Source organism: Vigna unguiculata, chromosome 11 (genome assembly GCF_037176805.1).
Source record: "Vigna unguiculata cultivar grain cowpea cultivar isolate G323 ecotype 2 chromosome 11, ASM3717680v1, whole genome shotgun sequence".
In the NCBI taxonomy this organism is placed as follows: domain Eukaryota; kingdom Viridiplantae; phylum Streptophyta; class Magnoliopsida; order Fabales; family Fabaceae; genus Vigna; species Vigna unguiculata.
The window spans coordinates 10,392,426-10,412,025 of record NC_140802.1 but is presented as its reverse complement, the minus strand read 5'-3'; the positions used below and the strand labels follow the sequence as shown (position 1 = coordinate 10,412,025).

Here is a 19,600-nt window from a genome sequence, read left to right as displayed (position 1 = left end):
TCACCAACATCGTACCTGTCACCTGCGTCTGCTCTCTATTTCTCTTCTTCCTTCTTGGCAAAACAATTAAAGTTTTCAACTTTAAACTTCCTCTGAAGCCAAGTTCCCCCTTTTCTCTTCTCAACACAAAATTTCTATCTCCGTGCTTCATTTTTCGGGTTTCTTTGATCATGGGTCGCCCACCCAGTAATGGAGGCCCAGCCTTTCGCTTCACTCCGGCCGAGGTATTCATCAAAATTTCAACTTCTCATAATTTTTTCTTGTTTTTCTCTTTTATCTCGTGATTTTCTACATTGGGTTATTTGGGTATTTGTTTTTATGATAAAATTTAATCGTGCTGTATTAAACTAGCCAACTGGCTCTCCTTCACAACTGCCTCATCTTGGTGCTCTTGATTATGCCACTGGATTGATTTTTTGTCATTCACTATTGTTAAGAATGTGTGTGTGGCATTTGGTTTCTGAATGGTGGATGTTTCGTTTGTGTTGGGGGTGATAAACCAGCCTGGGTAATGAAAATGCATGCATAAAGTTAGGGCTCTGACATTTGACAATGAATTAGGGTAAATGGTGTTTGCATAAGGTTTTTAGACCTCCTGTATGGTACCCACATCTTTTTGTGCAAGTGGTGGGAAATTGATGTGATGTGCAAAATTCACTGTCCTTGAATGAATTTTGTTCCCTATCTTAGGATTTGGATTAGACCACAAGTATTGACTTTGGTGCTACCAAAAAAAAATGCCATTTTGTTGTTTTGTGAAGCTTTTTCCTCCTAAATGTATGATATGATGTGTCGTGTTCAATGTTATAAATTTAAACTAAGTAGAAATTGAGAAAACTTAAAGCCTGATAAAACAAAATCATAAATCATTGCCAAGTGTTTGAAGCCATTGTTTCAAAAGAATAAAAGGAGAGTAGGGGAGTTAAATAGTGTTTGATAGTGTTCCTTTAGTTCTTCTCCATTTCACAAGGTGAGCTTATCTTACTCTTCAGTTTCTTTGTGTGAGAGTATGTGGAAGAAAAGTAGAGAAGAAAAAAGAATACAAATGGTTGAATTCTATGATTAGTATGAGTGGTGCAGAATTTCACTGGTGCATCAATGTATTGTGCATGAAAGTCATCTATGATTTATCGCATGATATGAACCAACCATGGGCATGCTTGCTTTTTAGTTGGAACAACACAAAGCCAAGTTGAACTCAGCTGACCAAGACATAAGCTTTGAGTTCAATTGGAGTTTGAGCTGTTCAAGTTTAAAAAAAGGTGCCACAACTAGTCCAATTATGTGATGAATCATGTTATTCGAAGCACAATTTGAAGATTCTATCAACTGAGGTTTTCCATAGAGTGCTGACAAAAACTATTGTTTCTTTGCATAGGTAGGAGAAATGGAAACTATTCTTCAAGAACATGACAATGCAATGCCAGCACGGGAAATTCTTACAGCTCTTGCAGAAAAGTTCAGGTGTGCCTCTTGGCCTTACTGCCCATGCTATTATTGAATATTTTAATGAATATCAGACTTAGTAATATTTAGTTTGCTCCTGAAAAGTGACTAAAATTATGCTTTCTTTCAGTGAATCACCAGATCGTAAAGGCAAGATTACAGTGCAAATGAAACAAGTATGATATGAGTGCTATATTTTATTTGAAATTGGAATTTTGCATCCCTGTTTTCTTAGTTTTCCCCTTCAGTATAGGTTTGGAATTGGTTTCAAAATAAGCGGTATGCAATAAGAGCAAAATCAAGTAAGACTCCTGGAAAGTTAAATATTACACCTATGCCTCGGGATGATGCAACCCCTGTAAGGACTATGCCTCAACAACCAACAGCTGCTCCAATTCCTACTGCTTCTGTTACAGCAGGTAGAATATTGCTGCTTTAGATTGCTTAATTTTTTTTACTTTTCTTGAATCCATAGTCATGGTTATTTGTTACTCCTGCATACTTTATGTTGTGTTAATTTCTTTCTGAAATTCATATACCAAATGAGTGTTGGTTTTGGTTTGTATTATGTACACCCGAAGGGCTATATTTATATATCTTTTGTTGCATTTTGTTTCCCGTTCGAACTTTCTATCCCAACCCTTATGAAGTCATTGTTAAGCACACTAAACTTTTGTAGAGCATTTAAAGTAATGTGTTAGATATCAGGAACATTGAATACAGTTAAATCTTTAAAAATGAATTATAGGAGAAGGGGAAAAATAGGATTTATTTAAACCTATTCTACCTTATGGCCTGTTAGTTAGGAATTTCTGTTTTGTCTTAGTGTTTGGTTTAGGGGCTGTGGGTAGATGTTAGTTTATCACAGAAGATGGTTCCCCAACCTTTTATAAGTAGGACTTCTGTTTAAGAAGATAGGGCAATTGTTTTCCTTGTTTGGAACGAAACTAGACCATTCCAGTGTGAAAGGAGGAATATCCTCTGTTTACTTTTCTTTTTTTCAAAATCAAATAAGAACGAGGGATGCACATAATTTTCTCTATTTCTTTCATCACAAAAATCCTAACAGTTGGTCAGACTCGCCAGATAATGAAAATATAATGAACATAACCAAATTGATATCGTGGGACTAGGAGCTTGATATAATGAATATATCTGACGAAGAGAAGAAAATAAATGTTTTCACTGATATTTGTACCATTATTTGAAGAAGAATTTTCTGGTTATTATTATTTTGGCTGATGGCAAAAGTCTTAGTTTAGAAGATGGTGATATCTTTACCATGGAGTGCAATTTTCTGGACTCGTCCATTTGTTTAGCAAGAGGACTAAGCACCCCACGAGCCATGAAACCCAAGGGTAAATTGCATGATCAAGATGTATTGATGTTAATTGATAGTGGCAGTAGCACTACTTTCATCTCTACAAACTGGCTGAAAGGTTAGGCTTTAAAGTTTACCAAGGCAACCCATCTTATGTGAGGTTAGGGGATGGGAACCGGAAGCAACTCATGGTAGTTCCAATAATGTACGAATTAGATTAGGCGATTACACCATCACAGGAGATGATAAAACACCAATTTTGATCAATTTATGTGTGTGGTAGTTACACTATAATTTTAGTTTTCCTTTTTTTTCTCTTTTTTCCTCTCTTCTACTTTATTTTTCTTCTTTTTTTAGTACTTTTATTTTTTTTGTTGTTTTTCTTCTACTTTTTATCTTATGTTTCTTTGAATTTATTCTTTCCTTTTTTTTCCTTTTCTAATTTTCTTTACTATTTTTTTCATTTTTTTTCTATCTTTCTTTACTCTCTTTTGTTTTTCTTTTGGATAATGATATTTTGACCTACTTTTAATCCACTACTCCAATCACCCTTCAATTATCTATTTTGTTTTTTTGTAGTGATGTGATGTGATGATCTAAGGGTGATTAAAGTGGTTGGTTAAAAGTGAGTAAAAAAAATGGGTCAAAATATCATTATTCTTTTCTTTTCTTTTTGTTTTCTGTTTCTTTTTTCTTTAATCTTTTGTATATTTCTTTACTCTTGTCTGTTTTTTTTTTCTCCTTTTCTGTTTTTTAGTGTAGTAATAATCAACCATTGTTTTCTTTTTTCTTTTTCTTCTTTGTTCAACAACATTCAATGGCAACAACTAAACAAGCCAGTTCAAGATTGTCTAATAAAAAAGACTTAGGGTGGAAATGCAGTCATCCTTTTGATGAATCAAATCTAAATATCCTTGTAACTTAGGGTCTATGCAATTAAGGTTGGTCCTACTAGTGAAGTAGACCGTCTCAAAGCTTCCTTAGGAGCTAAGGGATACACTCTGATTTATGGCCTCGACTATTGTTATATTTTTTCACCTGTGGGTAAGATCAATACTATTCATCTTTTCCTTATTAGGGTTGTCACTAGCTACTAGCCTCTTGACCAACTTGTCATTAAAAATGCCTTTCATGTTGATTTGAAAGAGATTTATTTGGAGCAAGATCCTAAATTTGTTGCCTAAGGGGAGTTTGGTTTAGTTTGTAAACTACACCAGTCTCTTTGTGGCCTGAATCAATCACCCTAAGTTTTTTGTGAAAATGAGCATATGAAGTTGTATTGTGACAGTCAGGCAGCTCTTCATATTGCCTCCAATCTAGTGTTTCCTCGGATAACTAAACACAAAGATTGCCGGTCTTTTTGTTAGAGAAAGTAGCTATCAAAGGATCTTATTATTGAGTTTGTCATGAACAACTTGCAGACATTATAGTTAAACCTTTTTAGAGGACCGATGATTTAATTTATATGTTCCAAGTTTTGTGCACATGACCGATATGTTCTAGCTTGAGGGGAAATGTTAAAATGTGATGTTATTTTATTACTTCTTTAGTATATGTCCAACTTTAGAGTTCAGACTTAATAAGAAGCACAATATAGGTTGAATACACTGTTTTTAATCCATTAAAGAAGTGTTTTACTCTGACCACACGTAAATGTTTTGTCAGGATTCCGTCAGTGTGATAGTTGTAGTCTGTAACTGATTCATCAGATGATCTATTATTCTGTTTGTTCACTTTTGTACATATATATCTGGCTGAGTTATCATCTTTGAAAAGTGGGTTTTTCATTTTTTTAAAATTCAAAATTTTCATTATCTCTTTCTCTAAAGCTTAAGATGTATTAATCATTTAGTAAATCTAGTTATGGGTGAATTTGATGGTACTGCTAGTGATTATGTCTCCATTATAGACTATGGTGTTTCAGTTTTATGCTCTTATTAGTTATTTTGTTTACTTACATTGCCTTCATTTTGTTCTACTCAGTTTTGCCAGCAGTAAAAGCAACTCCAGAAAATCCTGTAATGGAATTCGAAGCTAAATCTGGAAGAGATGGAGCATGGTCAATATTTCCTCTTTAATAATCTTCAGAATCTTTGTAGTTTATTTTTCTTAATTATTTCTTTTTGAATAACAGATTATTAGGATAAAATATCCTCATTGACATGATATTGATTATGAAAAAATATCTTTAGAATCTTCTTATTCATTTCAATATATTTTTATATCTTTATTTTAGGGTGTTTGGTTGTTACAAATAGAGGTGACGAGAATGTAATTGGTGGAATTATTATCAATAAAATAGTTCTTTATTTTCCTACGTAGTTCAGGTTGGTATCTAAGTTCCCAATCTTGAATGTTGTTTCCGTTGCCATGTAAGCAGCTGGCACCATGCAGGTCAATGGTGCACCAAGAGGGTGTGCACCAAGAGGGTGTGCACCACACTCATGATCACAATGCCGACAATTGAGTTGCTATTGGAGTTCCCACGTGCCTAGCTCTTATGAAGTCCACTCATCGTCATAGTCACAGGTAGGATTGTTGAGACTTCCTAAAAGTGAGCATTGGACTCGAGCCATGAGAGAGGAATGAATGTATTAGTGAAAAAAACTCAACATGGAAGATTGTTGACAAGCTATGAGACACAAGGGCTACACGGTGTAGATGAATGTTTGTAGTGAAATATAGGACAAATGGGACAATAGGCCAATATAAAGCTAGATTGGTGATAAAGGGATACACTCGAACCTTCAAAATTTGCTATGAGGAAATACTTGCTCTAGTGACTAAGATGAATACAATTCGAGCTGTCCTTTCTTTTGAGACTTGCACTAGTTAGATGTGATGAATGTCTTTTTTCACAGAGCTTTAGGAGAACAAGTGTACATGGAGATTTATCTAGGATTTGAAACTCACAGAGGAAGGAACGAAGTATGTGTGAAGGACTTCAAATGAAAATCATACTAGATGACCTTAAAATAGGTAGATATCCCTATTCCATTGTGCCATGATATCAAGTCAAGCACGGACTTTGTTCATAATCTTGTACATCATCATAGGACAAAATTATATGGAAATTGACACACTTCATCAAAGATATTCTAGATAGAGGCTTGTGGTTACAACCCATGTCCTAACAGGACCTTAGATTGTGGGCATTTTCATTAAGGGACTTCTTTAAGGAAGATTTCAGGATGTTGTAGACAAGTTGGGAAACATTCATATCCAATTACCAATTTGAGGGGGAGTGTTGTAAATAAATTATTAGGACGAAAATATCTTCAATATATCCATATTGATTAGGAGAAATTATTGTTAAACTCTTCCTAATGATTTCAGCATATTTTTATTTCCTTATTTTAGAGAATGTGATTGTTACATATAGAGGTTATGAGAATGCAGTTAGTGTGATTGTTATGATGAATAAGATAATTCTTTATTTCTCTACATAGTTAAAGGTTTTTCCTTTATGGGCCTGACATAGTGTCTTCTTATTGTCAGGTACGATGTTGCTACCTTTCTATCGCATAGATATTTGGAGAGCCATGATCCGGTAATTCAAAGCTAAGATTATTTCTGTTTTTAAGCTTTTGTGATGAAATTATTTAAGCTTTTTGATATGGTTTTCAGTTTCCCTTTCTCGCATGAATATTTTCTTGGGAATCTTTTGATTTTGCTGCTTTCAATTCCTGCATAGTTATGTTAGGTGGTTGAACCCTGGTGAAATTGTTAGAACATATTTAAAGTTATCAGTCCTTATTGTTAGAGGACTTGCGCTTACATTAGTATTAATAGTTTTTGATATTGCTATTAGTGTTAGATAATATGTATGATGCCCTTTATTTCTATTCCCTAAAATTTAGGGGCTGTTTTACTAGGGATTAGATTTGTTATCAAATTTTAATTCCCATACTTCAATATAAATTCAAAAGAGCTGAGAGGAATTCTCTCAAGTAATCACAAGATTCTTGGGAGTTCAAGTTGGTGTGCAGAACCTCCTCTCTGGTTATGAATCACTTTGGTCACTACTTTGAACAAGTCCACTAAAGTCCCCATGGCCACGAATAATTCTGGCTAAGTCTCGAATAACTGAACTTTGGCAATACCTTATCTATATCCAAAATACCCTCTATCTTCCATAAGATTCAAATCCACTCACTACCCATTTTGCTGCACCTCTTTGTATGTACAACTCAGTTGCTAGTGGAGAACTTTTGCTTCTTATCTTTGAATTGCTAAGTTGAAGTGGTGAATCTTCATCTTTTGATCCCTTTTGCATTTTTTCTTAGTCTTACGATCCATTCTTCCTAATCCTTTCTTAGGCATTCACCACACTCCCCGAGTTTGAGTGTTTGATAAATAAAGTGTGATTTCCTTTACTTTGCCCGGAAGCTAAGGGTATCATGAACTTAATGAATCTTCGAAACCATGCCAAGGGGATTGTTTCAAGCCATATAAAAATCTTTTCTTAACAAGAAAAGGAGCATGGGCTAGTTAAAAGAATTGGACTTGCTGAAGTTATCTTAACTTGTGGATCAGTGCTATTATGAACTGTTGGAACCATTTCTATTGATGCAATATTAGTGGAAATGATCTATGATAGTATAGTTATATAGTACAGATACGAATGAAAAGGTCCTCCCTTGTACCAGTAAACACTACATATAGGACAATTGTGTATGTTGGTTTTTGGTTCAATCAGAAGAATTATGTTGGGTTTTATATCTTGAGAAACATTTTCTTAGGTAGGGGAAGAGCTTTGTATATTTTTTGTAAATTTTCTGTAAAAGGGTTAGAGCACCCCTAGTATTCTACTATAAATACATTTTGCCGATCGAAAAGCAAAAACCTTTTATTTCTCCATGTATATTTCTTCCTCAGATCCCTGTTAAACTACAGGAAATAAAGGGATATTCGGCTGAAAACGTGTGTTTCTGAGATGGCCAGATGCTTTATTAATATTGAGGAAAAGAAATTACTACAATAAACAGATACATGATATCTTCTGATAGTCAAGATATAATACGAGAATGAACAAAAAATTCCTAAGAATACATATATAATCGAGATATTCCAGATCATAAAAGATTTTTGCCCCATTTTTTGTAGTTGTAAAACTCCCCTTTGAACTGGAGCATATAAGTTATATATGCTCAGCTTGTTGCAATTATGATTAATCTTTAATTCTTTTAGACACCTGGTTTGAGCTTACAAATCTAGTGATGCCTCTAGATTCCAACTTTTCTCTTATGAAATGACTATCTACCTCAATATGTTTGGTCTTCACATAGAAGACACGATTAAAGACAATGAGTAATGCTGCCTGGTTGTCACATATAAGGTGTGTTGGCGAAATTTTCTTCAAATTTTAGCACTTTGAAGGATTGCTTTAGCTATGAGCTAACAAATGACTAATTTACATTGTTCTGTATTTCACCTGTGTACTTTATCTTGCCACAAAATTTTTGTTTCTTGCTTTTCCACGATACTAAATTACCTCCAACAAGAATAAAGTACCTTGAAAGTTGAGCAACAATCACTTGGTGACCCATACCTTTAATATTTGAATATCAGTATCTAACAAGTTAAGTATTTCCTTTATCTTCAGGGACATTCTTAATATTCTTCAAGATCCATATGACTATATCCCAATGGTCTTGCAAGGAGAGTTTAACAAAAGACAATGTTATGACAAGTCGCAGTATGATAACTTAGCTTAGCAAGTATATATCTATAGATTCTGGATCATAAGTTTGATATTTAATCCATTGGTGTGTGTCTACAAGCTTAGCATTAATCATACTTTATTCGTCCAAAATGTCCAAAGCATATATTTTCTAAAATATGACCAAACCATCGTTGGACTTTGCAACTTTTATATTGAGGAAATACCTCAAATTTTCAAGATCTTTTGCTTGGAATTGTTTAGCAAGATATTGTTTTTGTTGTTATGTATCCTTCTTCTCACACTATTTGTGATAAGAGTGTCGTCCACATGTATAATGGGGTAGATACCGAAAAGAAATTGGTTAGCTCTAGAAAGGGAGTTGAATAGAGCTCCAAATGCTTTTAAAGATTTTTACAAGAAGGTTGATAACACAGACGTAATGGGGGTGATTGTTTGCTAGTTGAAGAGAGTGCAAGTGTAATAGATGAAGCAGAGAAGTACCTTAATTTTTATATTGGTTCATCCCAACACTGAGTTAGGTCTAGTTCTCCTTTACAAACCATGAAGGGCTATACTAATCAGATAATGATCACTAGTATTCTCAATCACTTCTGACTCACAATAAGTTAACAAAGTCAGTCCTGACTGTGTCCTTTGTCTCTTCCCTGAGATAAAGAATAAAAATATTCTTCACTAAACCAATTTTGGCCTTCCCTAGTATTCTTTAAGGGTCACTTCTACAAAAGAATTGTTTAAGATACAAGGATAACTCTTAAAAGAGAGAATATGCAAAATAAATGCTCCTTGCTGAGAGATAACTTCGTAGAGTGAAAGTTTTATAAATATAGAACTCTTTCTCTATATTGTCTATCAGACTTTCTATTATCTAGCACTCAGAAGCAGTAGCACATGAGAAGTATGTTGGTATTTTACATAAAAATTTTCTATTACTTTCCTTGTATAATGGCAACAACATCATCAAGCTCGGGATTTCTAATTTTACATAAAGATTTGGATTCTGACTCGATCAAATTCAGGATTTAATCTTATAAAGAAATCACAGACCCTTTCTTGTACGATAAATTCCTTCAAAACAGTAGCATCTTTAATGCAATTAGTCTTATTTACTCTGTACTGTTCTAATTCCATCCAAAGCGTCTTATGTGGTTGCCATATTCTGTGACAGATTTTCTTCCCTGTTTTGCAGCTACTGTTTTTACCTTTAAAGCATACACTTGAGCAGCAGTTTTAGCCTCCGAATAAGTCTGCTCAATTGCATTGCATATATTTTTTGTTAAGAAACATAATGGTACCACTACTTTCTGTATTCATCGAATTCTGACTCCCAGCAGCAATCAATTAATCTTCCAATCCCATGCTGTAAAATTTGGGTCTTACTCCTTTGGGTTCAGCACCATTCAAGTGGCCAAGTTTTCCTTTTCCTTTCAGTATTGTTCGAACAAGTTGTGACCACTTCAAATAATTTTTTTCCATTCATCCTATAAGTAGGTTCGATGCCAAGCAAATCCCCATACTGATTATTCTGCTGAGGATGCACAACTCCCCTTTTATATCAGAAAGTAGCTGGACAGTAAATGGTAAGTCACCAGAAAGTTGCTGGAAAGTTATTGGAGTTCTGACCGCAGCTGGAAAAACTGATAATCTCCAGAAAAGTCTACAGCTTCAAGAGGATAGCAAACTTACTGAAAAATTTTGTTTGCAGAAGCAAAGCTACCTTAGATCAGGAACTCTTATACCATGTTAATGATAATATCTTTCTCCATGTTTCAGGAAGTTCTGGTACGATTTGCTGGTTTTGGGCCTGAGGAAGATGAGTGGATTAACATTCGAAGGCATGTCAGACCACGCTCTTTGCCATGTGAATCATCAGAATGTGTTGTAGTAATCCCGGGTGATCTCATACTTTGTTTTCAGGTAGGAATAGCTATAGCCAGTTGTCATAAAAACTTAATCCTAGTTTTTTTTTTTTTTTTTTTTTTTTCTGTTCTCTAATCATATTTTAGTTTGTGGAATATCTAATTAGTTTCTTTTCTCTACATTTGACATTACAGGAAGGTAAGGAGCAAGCCCTATACTTTGATGCCCATGTGCTTGATGCTCAAAGACGAAGGCATGATGTAAGAGGTTGTCGTTGTAGATTTTTGGTTCGCTATGATCATGATCAATCAGAGGTATTGATTTTCTTCTACATTTTTTGTCGTCGTCGGATACTTTTTATGATATAATTCTATCACTTTTTTCTTTTCTTATGCATAAGATTTCAGTCCTTATGGTTTTCACTTTTCAATTAGTTTTGGCTCTTATAGTGTTTACTTTTTTATGTCATTAAGCCATATAAATTACCAATGAGATTTTGTTACCTGGGATTAATTTTTATGAATGGATTCTCTCACATTTCTTTTGGGTTTATGCATATTTATTCCCAAAGGGTATGCATGGGGTTTTTTTAGTTATAAATTTTAAATATGTTAGAAACTAAAACAGTCAATTTTTTGTTTTTAGTTTCAATTTATGTTTGTGTTATTAGTTTTAAAAATGGGTACTCGTGGTTAGTTTGAGGAAATTCATCAGTAGTATCAAAGTCGATGGTTGGAGTCTTGTGTACTCGTGGTTAATTCGAGGGGGAAATGTCAATGTAAATGAACTAACTTGAGGGGAGATTGTTGGAAATTTTGAGTTTAAGTCTCTGATATGAATGAAGGAGTGGGAGGGCAGAATAGGATACTACACCAGGTCTACGAGAGGAATAAGTGGAAACTCATCACATGGGGGCTCACGAGCACACATACTTGATTCTGTTTGGCTGAGGTGGCAGGGGGATCGTGGGGTTAGTTAGAGGAGAGAGAATATAATGAGAATGGTGGGAAGGATGGGAGGAGGTTGGGATTGGTGAGGGATGAGAGGAATTTGTTTCTCTTTGGAATTGTTTTGCTCTGTTTTATTTGATTCCATATACTCTCAATAGATAGTTGGAATTCTATTCATTTTCTGGTCTTATTAATATTGAATATACCTATCAAGTGGTATCAAAGCACTCGGTTATGGGAGTGTATGGTCATCACTTGTCGTGCCATGGAACAACGCATGGAAGGACTCATATAGCAGCTTGTGGAGTTAAAAATTTGATCTTATCTCCCAGTCGGTCGTGAAGTGGGCGTGCTCGCCACCATCATTCACACAGGACGAGGAGGCCATCCGCCATCGATGATGGTGAAGTGGCTAGTGAAGATGAAGGCAACCATATGACCCGCACCGGTAACCGTGCGTCGTCATGTGATTTCGGTGGGCGAAAACTTCATATTCCCATATTCCGTGGCGATGATGCATGTGGTTGGATTGTGAGAGCTGAAAGATATTTCAAACTCAATCTACTGGAGGATGATGAGAAACATTATGCTGTGGTGATTACTTTGGAAGACAAATTTAAGTTGGTATCAATGGTGGATAGAACAGAGTCCTGAACTCAATTGGGAGGAATTCGAAGGGGCTATCATTAGACGATTTCAACCGGGGTTGATACAAAATCCTTATGGGCCTTTATTGAGTTTGCAGCAAACCAGTTCCGTGATGAAATATAGGGAGAATTTCAAACGCTAATATGCACTGTTGAAGAAAGAAGAGCGCATCATGCTACAGGGCATTTTCCTCAACAACTTGAAGGAAGAGATTCAGGCGGAATTGAAGTTATTTTCGACGGGGTTTCTGGACGAGTTGATGGATCGAGCAGTGTTGCTTGAAGAGAAAAATATAGCTCTACGCAAAGCTGGGTTAATGAATTCTGAAAAAAATGGCGAGAAAAGCCAGCGGGAAAACCTACTCGTGGTTTCACAAGGTGGGAAAGAGGAGCCATTAAGGAGGGCATAAATGGTAAGATGAATGAACCTGATTCGGGGGAGAAGAAACCATCCAATGGAGGGAAATTGTCTCAAGCAGAATTAAGAGAAAGAAGTCGCAAAGGACTCTGTTTTAAATGTGGTGACATTTTGGGTCGAGATCATGTGTGCAAATTGAAACATTATCAATTTGTCCTCATTGAAGGGTCACAAGGGGACAAATCGGAGATTAGTGATGAAGAGGGGGATAAGGGCGAGCATCTCACCAATAAAGTATTGCAACTTTCTCTACACAGTAAAGAAGGCTTTACTTCCAATACATCTTTCAAAGTGGTCGACATGCTTAGGGGGCGGGAGGTGTTAATATGGGTCAATTGTGGCGCCTCGGCTAATTTCATTTCTCAGACATTAGTTAAGCAACTAAACTTAACAGTGAATGACACAAAGGCCTATGAGGTGGAGGTAGGCACTGGTGCCAAGGTGCGAAATAGGGGAATAAGTGGAAACCCATCACATGGGGGCCCACGAGCGCACATACTTGATTTTGTTTGGCTGAGGTGGTAGGGGGATCGTGGGGTTAGTTAGAGGAGAGAGAATATAATGAGAATGGTGGGAAGGATGGGAGAAGGTTGGGATTGGTAAGGGATGAGAGGAATTTGTTTCTCATTGGGATTGTTTTGCTCTGTTTTATTTGATTCCATAAACTCTGAATAGATAGTTGGAATTCTATTCATTTTCTGGTCTTGTTAATATTGAACATACCTATCAGTCTCACATTAAGTAGAGATGAGAAAGTAGTTGAACGCCATATAAGAATGAAGACCCATAAACCTATTGTCTTATGTGTATGTAAAGTGGTGTCAATCTCTTATGTGTGGATTGTGGTCATGTCTTATTGACATTGTATGAGGCTACAAAGCCTTAAGTGGTCTCAAACAATCTCTAAGAGGATGGTTTTAGAGATTTATACTGATGCAAACTATGTAAGTTTTATTACTGACGAAAATCTACCATTGGGTACTATACGTTTCTGGGAGAAAGTTTAGTAACACAGAGAAGCAAACACAACACAAGATAGTATATCACGTTCAAGTTTAGAAGCTGAATTTTGAACCCTTGCTTAGAGTGTGTAAAGGACTTTGGATGCAAATCATACTAGATGACTTTCGAATAAAGGTTGGCATATGTATGCAATTTTACTTTAGTAACAAGTCAAACTTTGTACATAATCCAGTATAACATAATCGAACCTGACATATTGAAATTGACAATCACTTAATCAAAGATAATATTGACATAGGTCTTGTGGTTATAACCCATATTACTAGAGGACTCCTTTCATCATACATCTTCATTGAGGGACTTCTTCGCAATAGATTTCAAGACTTTCTAAGCAAGTTGGGAATGAGAGATGTTCATTTACCAACTTGATGGAGAATGTTGTAAATAGGAGATAATTAGGATACAAATATCTAAGTATCCATACTAATTAGGAAAAAATGTCCTTGGTGTCTTGTCTTCACATTCACTCCATTAGACTTTACAAAGCTTTACAAGTTTGTTTTGATTGCTATATTGATAAATGATCTGTTGAAGGTCACTACTCAGTTTGATGCATTTTGTTGATCCACCCCCATCTTGTGTTTTGCCAGGAAATCGTGCCGCTTAGGAAGATTTGTCGCCGGCCAGAAACCGACTACCGGTTACAGCAACTTCATGCCATTGTGAATGAGTTGACATCTGTGGATCAGCAGAAGACTGGCATGGACCCATCAGTGCCAAAGCAGCTGATTGCAGCAAGCATTCATATGGAGATTCCTGTTGTGCAAACAAATGTTCCTCAAACTCCTCAAGGTATGGATATGGATGTAGATCAAAAGAAAGCTGAAACAATCACTGATGTTCCTGCAGGAAACTCTACCACCAACCCTGGCAATGCCCCATTCACTACTATCATTACTACAAGCAGTGTTCCTCAAGTCACTACTCAGACTCAGGACATGGTTGAATGAAAATAGCTGTTTCATTTTTTTCAGACATAATGAGACTTCTTTGAGTACATTATTTTAGTTTATCATTAGAACTGCTAACTATCTGGGTAGTTTTTCTTCAGCATACAATGCTTATCAGTAACTTTCTCTTGCTGTTCTATTCGAACCATAGAAATTTAGAAGAAAACAAGATCAAGTTTTACATTTGCTGAGCATATAGTGGGCATTCTCTTTTCTTGCATAAAGAGAAAGAATCTGTGATATTAGTAATTTTGATCTCACTGACGGTTTGCATGTGATTTTGGTTCTTAATGTGTTAGTTTTTAGTTGGAGTAATTTTTTTTTTCAATTTCACTTTATTTTTTCTAAAATAGTTCCATATTGGTCACTAACCTCTCATCTAATTTCTGTTAAGTTTTTAAAATTTATTTCGAAGCGTGTTTGAAAAAAAAAAGTTGAAAGAAATAGAATCCAGAGGGTAGACGTTTATAAAATATAAATATATTTTGGGTTCTTTTGTTTCTTTGAGAAGAAAATAATCTCTTCATCAATTTTCTTTTACTTAAAAGTTATAAATTATTGACTTCTATTTAAATCATTTTTTAACCTTAGAAGTTAGCTTCTTTTCATATCAGAATTAAGATTTTTCCACTGTTCACTTCTTCCCTTCTCAAACATTAGAAAAAATTACTTCACATTAATTAAATAACATTTAGTTACACATATTTAACTGTATTATCTTTTACTAAAAAAAGTAGAGACTTCCAAAAAAGTTTGTACACAAAAAAGAGTAATTGAAAATAAAACTATAGATAAAAGGTATATTAACATGAAGTAAGGTCATTTTTTTTAATTTCTTTATATATAAAGTGAATCACCTGTATCAAATTTTCACAACAAACTACTAGTAAATTTTGACATTTTCTGGAAAAGCACAAAGAAAATTAAAAAACTGGGTTGCCTTATTCGGGAAATATATTTTCAGAAACCCGTAATTAGATGTGAGACCAATCACTGCTTCAGATAGTGAGACACTGCTATGAAACTTTCAATTCTCAATTTTATGTGATATTGTTCATTTGAGATTAAAATGAATATTCTCTGTTAATGTGTTTTTTCAATTACTTCTTTAGTTTTGTTAATTATACAATTTTATCTGTTAGATTCTACATTTTAAAAATAATTTATTTACAATTTTTTGATAAATAATTGGTTCACTATAATAAATATTGACATTTTTTAGTATAATAAAAACAAAAATTACAATCTTAATACAACATTTGTTGGTTTTTTTTGAACTCGATTAATAATTAATTTAATTGAGTATATATTTGTTTCTGATAGCTATTATAATATAAAAGAAAAAAACAAGATTAATATGGCATTAAATTATTAAAAATTTTAAATTTACAAAAAACAAAAAAAAAAGAGGATAAAACACCCTTTTCAAAATTAATTACATATTAATATTATTGTTTCTTTTAATAAACCCACATAACAATTAACCAAACACAAAACATGTGTTGAATTTTCTAAAAGAAATTATAAAATTAAAACTTTTATACTAAGACAATAATTGTTTTTCTTGCTACTAAAAAGTAAAAATAAAAATGTCAATATTAATACTAACTAGACTAATCTCTTTAATATCCTTACAATATCATTAATAAAATTAAAGTAAATTAAAAAATATATATAAGAACTAAAAACATGACATTTTAAAACATTATTTAACTATAAAATCAAACGAATGATTAATATTTTAGTGTGACCTAAACAAAAAATACTGAACCTTAGCATGTTCACTTCATTCTCCAGCTCAACCCTATAAATATACATTACAAACATGATAACTAGCTTAGTACTTTTGTCCTTCAATAACTCATAAATTATACACAGTTTTTGGTAAATACAGTGACTATTACTACTTATGAATCATATATACATTATACATCGATATAAATATATGTATTTCTCCTATGACGAAAAAGAAGATTGCATCAAGAGTGGCGATTTCATGAGTGTTGATGATTTGTGCAGCAGAAGAGTTGTTTTAGAGGGAATTATTTGAACTTTGATCTTCCTTTGTGGAGCTTAATTTAGTAGTAGTGTTATTCTCAACTGGTGCGGTTGATAAATGTTGCTGTTCAATCATTTTTCTTTCAATTTCATTTCCAATGTTGTCGATGGCAAGCTGCCCAGAATATAGAAACAGACCCACAGAGTTTATGCCGTACACAAACGTTGCTAGGTAGCACAGCCCATTTATTATTGTCCTGTCACAAAATATCATATCATTCTTATCATTAATCAAATTACTGATTAAATCTTAAAATTATTTAGTTTTTGCGATAAGAAAATTTAGCATGTATCTTTTGTGCGTAGATTTAGTTTGGTTCTTCATATTCTTTTTTTTGTCTTTTATTTTTCATGCTATAGACAAATAATTTATATATTTTGTTATAACAACATTTAACATGATATAAAAAAGAAGAAAAACATGAGAGCACTAAAGAAAGTAAAATTGTGAAAAGTACCTTAGGGTGATTGTTATCTGGCGAACCTGAAAAGCAATCCAATTCAGACTAAAAGTTGTAAGTAGAAGGAAAAGTTTAACTAAATATGAAAGATGTTATTAGTAGTGATTTAGAGAAATAATACAAGAGTATGTATAAATAAGTTTGAATGTGAGAAAAGGGAAGGATGCAAACCGAAAAATGATCTGAAAGTATTTGGCGACTGAGAGAAGCTTCAATTGAAGTGGTGAATCGGTAGAGAAGAAGAGCAATGCCACCTGCTATAACTGCCCCTAGCAATGCTTGATCCGGTGAAGCTGGATTCTTAACTTTGATGGAACTTGATCTCATACTTTTCAACTTATCCAATGATTTCTGTGCTCCGGAAGACCTAAATCTCTGCGACCACAATAAACCAAAATAATACATAGATATAAATAATTCAGATATTATCATAAAATACGTTTAAAGCATTAAATAAATTTAATAAAATTTGATTTAAAAAAATAAATTACGTGATTCTAAAACTAAATTAAGTTAAAATTTAAAAATAAAAAACTAATTTCAATTTTTACTAAAAATTAAAAAAATAAAAATATATTTAACTTTCTTATTTATATATTTATAAAAAAAAATTAATGTAAATAATATAATTTTTTATTAATCAAATTATTATCATTTAAAAATAATGAGTTAATAACTATCAATACATAATTATTTTTTTTATGTTTATCATTCAATTATAATTATAAGAATAAAATAAAATAAATGAACATTTATCTTAAGAAAAAAATCATATTAAGTCATTTTCAAAAATTATAAAAAAGATCCTATTAAATAAAAGTAAATAAAATAATTATTAAATTATTAGTACAACTATTAAATATATATTTAGTCTTTAAATTTATAGAAAAAATTAAAATTAATCTCTTATATGTTAGAGTTCTTAAAACTGAATTTATATATATGGTATAAACGATTTAAACGGTTTGAACACAGCAGCCTAACATGTAAAATAAAAATTTCACTGAATTTTTAAGTTTGAATAAAATTTCAGAACACTTGAATCGAAGAAACAAAAATACTATTATGAAGTCTACAAAATTGGAACAGGAGAAGAGAGTATACCAATTCTTTGGCACGTTTTATCCGGCGCTGGACGGTGCGAAAGAAGAAGACAGTTAAGGCTCCGGTGAGAAGGACGGTGGAAGCAACCTGAACGGTGGAAGGGTCATCTGCGAAGGGGAGAGAAGAAGGAGCAGAAAAAGGGAGTTCAATGGGGCCAAAGTCTTGTGCTGTCAGATCTGAAAGCCACGCAGCGGAAGGAATGGCCGAAACACTACTTCTTAGGGCGGAGGGTCGGTGGAGGAAGTTAAGAGACGGTGACAAAGGGTGGTTATGGTTATGGTTATGGTTATGATGAGTTGTGAGAGAGAAAGGAACAGTAGAGAAGAGAAGAAGATGGTGGTGAGAGTGCACCATTGTTTCAGTTTCTTTCTCCTACCTTAATTCAACTCAACAAACACCAAATGTGGATTTGGTTGAGTTTCTCACAGGCTTGTGTGTGGAAATATCTTCCACGACTTGGATTTTGGTGGAGAGTATTCCAAAGGTATATATCAATATTCAAAATATCTCACCCATTATGGATATTTATTTAGGAAACAAGAGAACACATTATTTTTGTTTTCAAAAAGTGTCAAGATTTTTACGAATGCTTTTACAATCAAGCATGTAATTAAGCGTCTTGAAAGAATTGTTTTTTTTTTAATGATTCTAAATTCATTTTGTTAAAATGAATTTAATAATTAAAATAGTTTAACCTTTATAAAATGTCATAATTTGATAATACTAACATCTAACATGCATATAAAAAATTAATTCAATATTGAAATTTTAATAATATACCCATTAATATCTATTAACAATAACAATTTTATATGTAGAATTGAAATTCTTCATTTCTTTTAAGAACAACAAGTTCAAATGGCTGCATTTAACCATTTTTTATATTATTATTTATCAATTTACCGAGAAAATTATGTTTGTGGGAAATTTCAAATATATATATATATATATATTGAAAAATAATATTATAAAAACTAGTTTTTGACAACTTTTCTTACAATCTGATGTGGCTGCAGATTAGGTAATTCATTTTCAGTTTTTCCAATTTTCATGATGACAAAAGACACAAAAAGACTTTGAATTAATTCGAAGAAGTGAAAAGAAAGCGCGGACATTGTGAAAGCCAACACCGTCTTCAACCTCTCTTCAACCTCTCTTCATTGTCTTCAACCTCTCTTCTTCTTCAAATCTCTCTTTTGCAGCCCTTGTATTTGTGCTTTAAATTCATTCTTCGAAGAACTGAAAAGAAAGCGCGAGTAGCGTGTTCAACCTCTATTCTTGAAACCCCTATAGTTCAAACCCCTCTTCTTGAAACCCGTCTTCTTGACACCGTCTTAAACCCTGTTAGTGTACCCATTGGCCGTAAGGTTTGAAATCCCTAAACCTAATTTATTAATTTTGCTCCATTTGTTCCATCGTCTTGCATTGATGTTGGCAATAACACCTTGGTTTTCATCATGGCGTTAGTTCTGCAGTTTTCTAAATTTGGTAGCACTTTTCTTCCTTGGTAGTTGAAGAATGGTCTGTTTCAGTAAGCACTTTTCTTCCCTATTCATTGGTGTTTGTTGTGGTGGTTAGGAAGTTTATTTTATTTTTTATGTTGTTATTGGTTGGGTAGGTTTTGGTTGTACTCGTGCATGGTGTTGTTGATATTGGTTTTGTGTTGTTGATAAGCATAT

At 33.6% G+C, this 19,600-nt stretch overlaps 2 protein-coding genes across 2 annotated transcripts; one reads left to right on the top strand and one right to left on the bottom strand.

Annotated features, from left to right (window-relative positions):
* The first annotated feature begins 17 nt into the window (after positions 1–17).
* SHH2 (DNA-BINDING TRANSCRIPTION FACTOR 2) lies at positions 18–14,481 on the top strand. The gene is made up of 9 exons (XM_028054894.2): positions 18–224; positions 1,379–1,464; positions 1,577–1,622; positions 1,700–1,865; positions 4,751–4,826; positions 6,266–6,317; positions 10,224–10,367; positions 10,505–10,624; positions 13,939–14,481. Exons 1-9 carry the CDS (start codon positions 171–173, stop codon positions 14,296–14,298), a joined length of 1,104 nt encoding a protein of 367 aa, XP_027910695.1. The 5' UTR covers positions 18–170; the 3' UTR covers positions 14,299–14,481.
* Positions 14,482–16,061: 1,580 nt separating this feature from the next.
* LOC114168965 (uncharacterized) lies at positions 16,062–18,393 on the bottom strand. Its single transcript, XM_028053969.2, has 4 exons — positions 17,922–18,393; positions 16,989–17,192; positions 16,815–16,840; positions 16,062–16,553 (listed from the first exon to the last, which is right to left on the bottom strand). The coding sequence occupies exons 1-4, from the start codon at positions 18,273–18,275 to the stop codon at positions 16,331–16,333; spliced, it is 807 nt and encodes a 268-aa protein (XP_027909770.2). The 5' UTR covers positions 18,276–18,393; the 3' UTR covers positions 16,062–16,330.
* Between the last annotated feature and the right edge of the window lie 1,207 nt (positions 18,394–19,600).